General features: G+C 43.6%; 1 protein-coding gene across 2 annotated transcripts in view; it reads right to left on the bottom strand.

Moving 5' to 3' along the window:
* Positions 1–11,315, bottom strand: part of NXPH2 (neurexophilin 2) — a 41,106-nt gene extending 29,791 nt beyond the window's left edge. For both annotated transcript variants that reach the window (XR_012995713.1, XM_076343114.1), the window contains exon 1: positions 11,119–11,315. Coding sequence is in view for 1 of the 2 variants with exons in the window: in XM_076343114.1 (XP_076199229.1) it covers positions 11,119–11,172 (54 nt within the window). In the remaining variant the exon portion in view is untranslated. The remainder of the gene's footprint in view (positions 1–11,118) is intronic.
* Positions 11,316–11,771: the final 456 nt, after the last annotated feature.

The raw sequence follows: 11,771 nt of genomic DNA on the forward strand, positions 1-11,771 counted from the left end.
AGTTTAAATTCCCTAGTCACAGCAGTGTTAGGCTGTCCACTGCTGATAATGCATAGGTCATGCATATCTGAATAAAGGGATTATGGGGTGAATACCATAAAATGGATCTGAATATGAGGTATGCAGTGTTTTTTCATTCTTACATTTAGAGAAGTTTCATTTATCTTAAATCAACTAGGTCCTAACTCAACAATGAATTTATTCTCCTGTCAGAAACTCAACTACCTTGGTATTATTCTAAGCTAGCCTCAGTTAGGTGCCAGGAACTGGATACTGAGTTTTAGCGAGAAGAAAAATAAGAAGAGGCTCGAAGAGTGAGACAGATGAGAATGGCTCTCCTATTTTTTTAAAAACTTTAAGGAAAAACATCAGCTGGGATTTCACCAGAACTGCTGTAGAAAAAAAAAAAATCTGGGATTTTGGGTTCTAAAGGGCAGGAGAGAAAGCATAAAGAAACAAAACCCTTCTGTGCCCCCACAGTACTAACGTGGTAGAAATGCAGTTTGTTGTATCGCTTGGTCTTGATCTCAATTTTACACACCAGAGCTCACTGCCACAGCAAGACCTTGGTAGGGAGAGGGTGTCATAAGGGAAAAATACGCTTTTTAGGGAAATAGTGCAGTATCTATAGCATCTGCAGTTCTGTAAAACTTGCTTCTCAAAAAAAAGAAGTATGACAGCTCCCACAGCATGTTCCAGTCTTTTGCTTTAATAGTGGCTATCCACTCAGTTTTTTGCCTTGTAACAACTGAGTTAAAAAATGGACCATTTTAAATGGAAACACTCTAGAACTACATTATACCACCTAGGACTCAAAGCCGATAAAGCCTTTGGATTGATCTGCTACCAGAGAGTTTGGACAGACAGCTGTCAGCAAGGGGTGAACCAATGACTGCTCATCGATTCTGGAAATGTACTGTACAAATGAAGTATGTTTTACTTTAAAAAACAAAGTTGAAGTACTTTTTCTACCGAGCAGTAGAAAGGAAGATAGTCTTTCTACCTGGTCCTGGCTACCATACTTTGGATCACGCACGCATCTCCAGGAAGAGGAGGAAAGTGAGGAAGCCGCTGCTTCTCCCAGAGGAATTGAGCATTCTCCACTTGGAAGAAACTTCAGGAGGATGGAACGGGGAGGGAGGGAGACAAAGAGGTAGCAAGCAGGCAGCTCACAGCAGAGTACAGCTTGCAAAAGCTCCCCGGAGGGCCAGAGACTTCCTCACAGCAAAGAGCAGACCCAAGCCAGGGGAACACAGAGAAGACTGATGTTTTTTGTCATTCAGCACAGAAGACCATGCAGTTTGATTCAAAAGTAACTCAAAAATGGATGTTTTCAGTACTGGAGGATTAATTCGATGACTGTAAACTACACAGCGACTCAGCAGCGGGATGAAGCAGAGTCTGGCATACAACTGCAGCTGTATCACAGGATTTGTCCCAACACGATAAGGAGTATAACATCAGCCTTTTCCTTGCCTTGAATGGCCACAGAATTGAAATTAGCCAATGGACAAAATTTAATCTGTTTTAAAAGAAACCAAGGTGCAATTTAGTTAGTGATTGTCATATAAAAGTGTTTCAATCATCTTATTTAAAGTGGCCCAGGCTAACACACCCGATAACTCTTCACTGGTGCCACAGTGACAGAGGTAGCATTATCTACTACGAATCTTTCCACAAAGCTGATTAGCATTTTGTTAGTTTAATGAGTGGAAAACAACACAGGCTTTAGCTTTCTCCCTGGCACGCTGTTTGCTCAAGAAACTGAAAGACTGGGCTTTGCTCCTCCCTTGTTCCACATGTCACTCCGAAACTGTCCCTGTCGCTGGCCAATTAAGATCAGATTCAGTAGCTCTTTTCAGCTGCTACAGTGCTTTAATCTTAAAACAAAAAAAAAAGTTTGAAGGTTGAAGTTTCATCTTCAACTTATTTAAGATAGTGCTTCCCAACTTTTTCTTTTTTATTGTTTCTGAATATCTTAGAGATTTTTATTGGCTTTTAAACCAAAGAGGCTCCAAACTAAAAGCGTATTTTAAGAATACATAACAGAATAAAAGTACAAGAGGAGGATTTTGTAATTATCCCCAAATTAAACATTAAAAATCTGTGAAATAAGGAGTTTAGTTTCTCACATGCAATACTAACCTTCCTGACACATGGGAACACATGTCTACGTGGCCTACAACCAGCAGTCATACAGTTGTTTCTCCTGTATTTAAATCTGCATTTATATCTGGAGGTTGCTTAGACATATTTAGGTTTAAACCTTGCCGCTCTGGTCTCTCAGCAAGATTTACTTTACAAGCACTGACTTGTACTCCCACCTTTGACTTCCAGACTGGAATTGGGTTGAACCCCATGAACCAAGGGAGTACAGGGGAATTTCCATGTACTCACGTAGACCACGACCTCTTAATGCAACCTCTGCCCCATAGTATATGAAATAAATATATTACAATTATACCTTGCCCTGAAATCATATTAAACTATATTGTAAAGATATTCAGGAGGTTTTTCTATGTTTTATGTTTTTCTCCTCAAATTGTCAGTTAGGGTAGGGATAAAGCTATTTCTTTATGTCATTCACATATTCTCTTTAGTACGAACCCCGAATTTGCTCAGTTTCCAGATACATGGCTCTGAGATGACTATAACCAACATACCGTTTATTGTACTTTAAATACATACTCATAGTTATACATTTTCTTGTCTTTTGGAGGCAAAAACCCAAACTATTGTGTTATTTTATTAAAAATGTAGCTATATTAGAATTTTATCTGAGGAAAGCATGTGGTACAGCACTAAAATCCAACTTGGAAAAATACGTGCAGTGTCACTTTAATAATAATGGGTTAAAAATCCTAAGCAATAAGTCACATTAATCAATATATGGTCACTCACCACGGATGCAAACACATCACAGAAGTCAGCTTCTCCTCTGACAAAGTTCATCCTTGCCTCTGTCTTTGCATCGAGAGGGCCAGTGAAGGAGAGGGTCTATTCTGCTACGCAGAATATCCTTCTGGTCCACTGGAGGTAAAGCTGAGAAACATACTCTGGGGCTCTATTTTGTTATGCTGAGCCAGCCTTTGTTCCCTCAGCTTCCCAGAATAATGATGGCACACGTGTAGCATATCTTGACTATAAGGTACCATGAGGTCCAGCTACAGAGTACTATAAAGCTAGTTTCTTCTTCTAAGAACCACCCAACTGCTTGGAGTAAGAAGAAAATTCAACTTGGGAATACTTTGTATGGTTAAGACTGCCAATGGTGAAGGAACACACTCACTAGTAATAGCTACAGCTGAAGGCTTGAGAACAAATCACAGGCCATGAGCCTCTAAGCCCCATGGGGAACAGCAGTTCCAACTTTCCAAACACACGCAATGAACAACAGAAGCAATCAGCAGGTGTTTGCAAGGAAAAGAGCCAGGCAGCCTCAGCGGAAAAAAACTTCAAGGTCCCGTATTTTACCCTCCTGGGGTGCTAAGTTTCATGGTTCCCCACGCCTTTTCATGGGATGAAAACAGCAACAGTACCCAGAACTGCTCATGCCAATCACCATACTCTTGCACTTGTACAATCAAAGAGATGGGACTAAGTCAGAGAGCTCAATCTTCCTTCTTTGCTTTCCCCTACTGAGGAGCTGGTTGGAAAAATCCCACTTTCAAATTCTCTCCAGTGGTAAGAATAACAGCAGAAAGGACTCACCGTGGCCTCTCACATGCAGAACTTGGTGTTACCGTGGGAATATTCCTTGTTACTGTCGGTCTGTCTGTCCCTCTCCTCCTGCAGTAACTGCTCAGGCTCACTCCACCTGCCCAGGGACCTGTTTTATTTCCATCTTCTTCCTCTCTCATATTCACCTCTTACTCCCTCAGCCAAGTCCCAGTACTCTTTTTCTTCAGGTCAGCCTCAAGCACAGCCAGCTCCTTCTCCATCAAAACTATAAAAAGCCATTATATCTACATAATAACAGAACAAATATAGAAGCACTTCTATGCACAGTGTTTTATTTTCCTAGGTAATGGGTAATTAAGGTTGTGTTTATACTGGTGATTCATGGTATTAGAAATACCTGGTCATCACCAAAACCAAGTACTATAAAGCCAGAAAATTCTCAACTGATCATAAACATAAACCAAACATGCTGGATCTGGAGAAGCAGAATTAGGGCATTCGAAGTAGCCTCAACTCTGCACTGTAATGACACAATAACCGTAATTGGTCCCAATGCACATAAAAACTGATTTTAGAAACATTAGATTCTTAGTTTTATTTTTATTTCTCCCTATTCTTTCATTTTCACTTCCCTGCTAATAATAGCTTCTATTACTGCCAATCGTTTGGAACAAAGAGAAAACCTATCTCAAGAACTACAGCTCTTAAAGCTCTTTAATTCTACCTTAAATTACAGTCAAGTTGTTCAAATTCTGTATTTACAGTAAGTGCTGCCATTCCAGGGAGAGTAGAGCATCAAACCAGCACTGAAATCTCTGCTGCAAGGACAAAACTACTTAGTTTTAACTGTGGACCCATCTTCATAGCCCTTTATTTCCTCTCCACTCTTAATTTGTTTCCTTGAACCTCTTTGTTAACTGTGACTGACCTTATAGCTGACACTGAACACCAGCCCACAAGGAGATTCCCTACAGGAAAGGAATTAACATTGTTTTCCAAGTCCTGACCTGCAGACCTCATAGGTTTTGTGTGAGATTCATCCAGAAACTTATCCACCCCTGGTCCCATCTCTTGCTCACCTGGCAGAGTGCTGAAAACACCCATATTTCTGCACAGGACCCATAGCTTTTCCAGCATCCCAAGTGCCTGGTAATGTGGAATCTGGAAGCAGGTGAACATCAGTGCTCCAGCCCGTGCTCCATGCTGCGAGGAGTCCTGCCGCACGGTGCAGACTCCTGGGCTGCAGCCTTATATTGAGGCTCCTCCATCGGTTCATTTAATGCAGGGTGTATCCCAAGTCCGTGACTCGACGTGCGGGCATGACCGTGTTGCATGACTCTGCACAGATGCTAGCACATTTTCAGCGCTACAATGGTACAGTAATAGCTTCTGAAGTATGAGCCACAAGGAAACAACTAATAAATGGGATGAATATAGATAGAATATCAGAGAAAACCTGCAAGTGTGAAAAGTGCTAAATCGGGGGAAAGGGACTGAGAGGGTGAAAGGTGACTCTCATGGACTTACTTAACAGTAGCGATGCTCTGCTGGAAGCAGACCCCACCTAGGAGGTCCACCCATTATTTTCTTTAACTCTGACTGATTCTTTAACTACCTAAACAAACTAAATAAACTACAGCTACAAACATGGTTGGAAATTGAGAGAATGAAAATGGAGTGTGAACAATGAACGGGCTTGTGGAAATATATACAAGCATATTTAAGATCTGAAGTGAAATGCCAAAGCTGCCCCAAAATAGGATGTCTGGAAATCAACTTCAGGATGAATTTATAATAGTCATGTGAATGGGAACTTTCACCTTCCTCTTTTCCAGTTCTGCAAGATTTGATCTAGTAAAGAGTTCAAGGCCAGTATTTTTGCTTTATAATGGGTATAGCAAAGTGGTAAGTTAAAGAGGTGGATAAAAATCAGGGCCAGAAGACAGATTAACAGAGCAAATGCACTGTCCTGTGAAGTACACATGCTTTTAAATAGTCACTTATCACAGCAATTTTGTGATAAAGGCAAAAAATTCTTCCTTTTTCCTCGCTGCGTTTGATTTTGATACATTGACAAGTACGTGTGAAAGACTCAAAGCGACAGTCTTCCCTGAGCACCAGAACAGCTCGCTCTGTTTCTGACGAAGATGCAAGGAATTACAGCTTTTGTCTTAAAACCATTCAGCATAGACTAGCGCTGATCTTTCCTTATTGCAGCTATTTACCAGAAGTGCCCAAGAATTACCACGTCTTATTCAATACTCGAGCCAAATACAGGTTAACATGTCACCCACAGATCACAGGCTACAAACGGCTGGCACCCCAATGACGGGTTACTGCCCAGTGCTCATTTCCCATGCCGTGCCATGCTTAGCAACTCTCGCTTCTCCTCGTCCGTTTTTGTTTGTGAAGTGTTGACGAAGGGTAAAATTTTCAACACTGTAGGAGGAATTTGGTGCGCCTAGAGCGGGGCTGCACCTCTCTGGGTCTTGATGCCCTGGAAGTCCAGACCAGTGAGTGGTTTCTGTTGTTGCACCCCTTCGACTCCCATGCCCGAGTTCCCTTCTTGCAGAAACCAAGGCTCAGGAAGCAAAACAGAAAGGTGAGACCGATTAGCGCATCCCAGTTTAGCGTTTGGGCTCCACCGACCTTTGTTTCACTTCCCTGTCGGTTACACTGCGATACCAGTAATGAGAAGCACTTACAGCACATCTCTGACATGTAGCTCTCAAAGTGCTTTACAATGGCAGAAAAATACTTTCCATGTTACAGATGGAAAGATCGAGACTTGGATTTTACGTGCCTTCTGCTAGGGAAGCCTGGGGTATCTTGCGGTCTAGCGGACATCAGTCAAACAGACTTGCTGTACAGATTTTAAATAGGATCTATAACCTTTCTGTGCCCCAATCAACCTACAAATAAACTGAAAAATATCAGCTGCCAATTCCACAGAACTAGGTCAAAAGATGTGACGTAGGAACAAGTTGAGTTTAGCGTTGCATGTTAACCTCCTATGTAAACTAAACCTAGCCCCATCCACCTTAATACAGTAACTCCTCATTCAGGATAATAAATTCTCAAACTGCTGAAACCAGCATTTGTTGAGCTGTCTTCAACTTCAAACCGCCCGCATTCCTTGGGTTACTTCTATTACTTTATTACACAAGAATGAGATGTAGGCTTACAACGCCTACAGCATCGAGAAAAATACCAAAACAATCCAAATGCAATGTTGGGCCCAGTGTATTTCATGACAAAGATCCTCCTGAAATTAAGGAGGATGGAATTTGATCTGTGTGCTTCAAGGTGACTGGAGGGAAGCGTTTACCTTTCCCAAACAGAGTTGAGAGTTTTGCATGGTGCCTATTTCTGATTCTCACTGCAAGGGCATGTTATGCAGACTGCGTTTGCAAGGCTACGGAGACAAAATTAAAGTAGCCAGGAGGAACGTATCTCTGTGTTTCTACGCCTCACATGGTATACGTATTTTAAATGGAAATGCAGCTTTATCTCAGTTTTCAAGCTATTTCTGCATATGAAGCAATGTCTTGTACTATAGCAAGTTATAAGTGTTCTTTTCAGGTCAAGTTGTTGAACTCTGTTTTAAAAAAAACTGTAAAAATTTTGGCTTAATTGTCTGACAAATTGCTTTTCATTATAGGTAAAATTTCAGCCCTTGAAAAGTCCAAGACGAACATAATCTGTCATTGAATTTCACTCATATCAAATGCTATACTTCAATCTTGGTGGAGAAAAAAAAAAATCATAGAACAACATACTTTGTCTTTTACTAATTATTTCTCATCTATACAAACACCGCTGGGAAAAAATTAACTGCTTTTAAGGGTTTGTAAAATAATTGATTCCTAGGTTTATAACATGGTGACAACTCTGCCCAATGATAATGTTAGAAGACAGTTTCTTGATAGGAATGCTGATGCAACTTTAACTATAGGCACTAGAAAATACTGCTGTAATCCTTTAACTTCAGACTGCAAAGATGTAGGAATAAACAAATAGTTAAGGTGCCCGATTACCCTGTCCTGTCTAAGTGTTTGTCTGTAACTATACCTTGCCATGACAAAAGGAAAGTAGTGGCTATACTAGCCATCTATAGCTAAAGCAAACTCTACTCCTTGATTCAAAGCCTATATACAGCCCTTTTTTTTTTCCTCTTTCTTTCTTAAAGGGGTAAATTTCATACATTTTAAAGACCCCATATAAGCTATTTTAAACAATGTAATGAAACACGACATTTTAAAGGTGCAAATAAATAAAATGTAAAGAAAATACTGAATCCTGACTTTCTTTTTTTAAAAAGACAAGATTTCTTTAAAATGACAAGTAATATTCCCAGGGAAGTGGCAGAAGTCCCCCTCCTTTAAGGCATTTAAAACTAACTTAACAAAACACTAGCAGGCATACTATAAACCATATAATACTAATACCTCAGTCTTTTCAATTTCCAACATGTAGAACTCTACTATTTATAAAGAGATAACTAACAGGGCATTCAGCAATTAGATGACAATTGGAAAAGCTTACTGAAAATTTATAGTAAAGCAAAACTACCTACTAATAATACAACACAACAATTTTTGGTCTTCTTATCAATAACAGCCCAGACACGTACTGACTGTGCATTGCAAATTACTGTTTTGATCTATATTGACAATATGAGGTAAACCTGACTTTTAAAATAAACGCATTTATAGGGAAGCAAGTTAGCACCTTAACCTGACTCAACAGCAGGCTTCCTTACTGTTTAAAGTTTAAGAAATGTATGTGTGCTCATACTGCATGCATACTGGTACACCATCTATTAATCAAAATAATAATCCAAGAATATGCTACAAAAATACATCCGTACTCTATTAAGGAAGTACTGAACATGAACTTTTGATTGAACAATATTAGGTACAACATAAAAACAATCACCTGGCTAACACTGCTTTCAGAAATCCAGTGATATTGTCTGCCATAATCTTTAGCATCTCCTCAAATTTGTGAAGCTTTACCTGGGGTTTTTCCTACATTTGTTCATCTTTAAAAAGTAGGTAAGTAGATAACACACTTTTGTATTTGAAAGCCAAGCAAGCGTTTGAAGTAAAATCTAATTAAAAAAAAGTACTTCTACCTTCACTAAAATGTAGTGCCAAAATATTCTGCATTGTAACATCTCTGCTTTCATTAAAAATTAAGATTGCCTTGTCAGGAAGGGTTTGATGGTAGCATTTCTGGGTTACTAGAATGCTGCTGTATTGCAACACTGAAACCCACAATTTTTTCTTTCTTGGCTGAAATGCTGAGCCTTTAGCATTGTATTAATATTAACCACGTTGATCTTTGGTTAAAAAAAAAAAAGTCAAGAATTAGTACCACCAATACCTGCCTGCTAATTAGATTCCAGGAAGCCACCAGTCACTCCAAATACTGGCCAGAGAACAAAGAATAGTACAGAGACTTGTATTCAATGCATTACCACCGGCATCAAATATTTCCAAACTCAATTTATAATAAGCTGTAACTTTAACCAGATGTTAACCAGAAGTTCTGGTAACAGTATGCCAAAAATGTATTTACACAATTTTTTTAGTAATAGATTAGCATTAATAGTTATACCTAAAATGCATTAATAGTTATACCTAAAATGCCTCAAAGACCTCACACATTCTCATTTTGCTTTAATTTATTATTTAAACTAATTTATGTAAGCTATAAAACTAATTGACTCCAAAACTTCGCTGGTCTGTATATAAAGAATGCAGAAAAAATGAATACTCCTGGGTGAGCCGAGTGCCACATCCACCTGAAAACCTGCACTGACTACGTGTGATTTCTGTTTGATTCAAGACAGCAACTTTGCTTCTTTAGTCAGCCTTCACTCAAGGCATGCAAGACCACAGCAAGCAACTTCCCAACATCATCCATAAAACATCGAGTAACAAACCCAATCCCCGTTGATACGAGTTTCAATCAATCCCTTTGGTATCTGTTTAAAAAAAAATAAAAAGGAGGGTGTGAGTGAGTGAGAGAGGTTGTAGGTGTGAGGAAGGAGCATTTTTGTTTAGTTCCCTTCTGCTCAGCAACTTTGTAATCCATTTACTGCTTTCCTTTCCCATCTCTCACCCCTGCGCGCTGTTTAGCTGGAAACTGGGCTGCAAGAACGTGAAGAATGTAAACGGCCTTTTCTTGTCCAAAAGGATAGGAGTGTGAAAGAAACGTGTGCCTTATCGCAGGACTGCAGCTCGCTACTTCATTGCTATGATAAAGTGCCGGAGCAAAAAACATTACACGACAAGCACAATCCAAAACCGGATTAGAATTTGACATAAGCTTCCTCAAAAACTAATCAATCAACTCACGCTGTAATATTAGACTCCAGTTCTTAAGGAGGGTGTTTAATCCCTTCAAGGTTTGTTACACACTCCCTATTGACTACAGCGACAAACTTTCAGATACAAGGCGGCTGGGGGAGAGAGGCATAACTTTTGCAGCACGAATCAGGGATAATTATGGGAGTAGTTAACACCCCCCCCGAAAAAAAAAAATAATAATTTCAACGTTATGATAAACACTTGTTACAGTGAAGACTGCCAAACTCTTTTGCAAACACAGTTCTTCTCTTTTTAACCTCTCCCGCCGTAATAACGTGAAGGCGAGGACCGTTTGTTTCCCGCCACCGACGCCCCCCGGACAGGGCGAGCTGCGGGCGCAGGGGGAAGTTGCGCTGCCCGCGCGCCCGTCCCCAGCCGCGCACCCCGCTTTGCGTCCCTCCCCTACACAGCTCCGAGGTCCGAAGCCTGCGTGTCGCCACGTCAGTCCCCAGATTCCCTCACTGCGTGCAAAGGAATATGTAGCGTAACGCAGGCATGTGCGACAGTTTATACTAAAAACTAACAAAAACCCTCGCGTGCGCCGCGGCAAGCCGAAACTAACGAGGGAGCGTTCAAAGCGCAGGTGACTCTGCCTGCGCAACCCGCTGTGTCGTGCGCACGGAAAGAGGCACTTGAGGGCAGCGGAAAACTTTTCGGGAACGGACAGTTTCGGGTGTTACTCGGCACCCACCCACCGGCCCGCGGTAGCCGCCTCCGCGGCGGCTCCCGGCGCATCCCCGGCTCCCGGGGCCGCTGTTTCGCTCGGGCACCCGAGTGCCCCACGATCCCAAACAAGCCCGCCGGGCGGCAAAGGCGCGGAAAAGCACAGACCCGCTTAAAAAAAAAAAAAAAAGAAAAAGAAAAAGAAATAAAAATAGGTGTCGAGCTGTGGGGGGCTGCCCGCTGGTGTGGTGCGGGCTGCTCGGAGCCAGCCCTGCCTTTGCCTCCAGAGGAGACCGCGCCTGCCGCCCTCCCCGACGAGAAGGGCGCCGGTTCCCCCAAAGTCTTGCGGCAGGGGCCGGGGTGGGGGGGGTGGGGGGGCGCGGGGAAGGAGACTTACGAGCTGGAGGACGCCCTGGACCACGACGAGGGGCAGGGGCTGCAGGTGCACCATCCTGGCTGCCGGTCTAGGAGGCGACTCCCCTCGCGCGGGTCTCGCACATCTCCGCTCCGGGGAGGAGGGGGGGGGGGCAGGACTGAGCGCAGGGACACACCGCCCCGCTTGTCCCCCCTCACGGGGCGCTGGCAGGCAGCGACCAGACCCCGGCACTGCCGCGCCGCTCCGCGCCGCGCCGCTCGGCTCCGCGGGCGGCCATCGCGGGCGGGAGGCGGGAAGGCGGGAAGAAGAAGGCGGGAAGGCGGGAGGCGGCTGTGGCGGCGCTGCCGGGCCGGGCGGCCGCGGCACCCCCCGCGGGGCGGAGGGGGGACCCCTCACAGCCCGCCGCGGACCGGCGGCGCGGCGGCATGCCGGCGGCCGGAGCCCGCCGCCCCGCTGCCTGACATAGTGCTGCCGGGGCGAAGGAGCCGCCCGGCCGGGCCGAAGTTGAGGAGAGCCGTTGCGGGAGATGGAGGGGGGGTGGGGGGAGGGCGGGCGGCGCGTCCCCGCCGGACGCTGAGGAGATCCCGGTGCCTCGGGCGGGGCGGCCGCCGCCGGCAAGTTTAAAGCCACGGCGGCCCCTCCTCCGCCCCCAGCCACCGCCCGCCGCCCTGCCC

This window comes from Aptenodytes patagonicus, chromosome 6 (assembly GCF_965638725.1).
Source record: "Aptenodytes patagonicus chromosome 6, bAptPat1.pri.cur, whole genome shotgun sequence".
Lineage (NCBI taxonomy): Eukaryota > Metazoa > Chordata > Aves > Sphenisciformes > Spheniscidae > Aptenodytes > Aptenodytes patagonicus.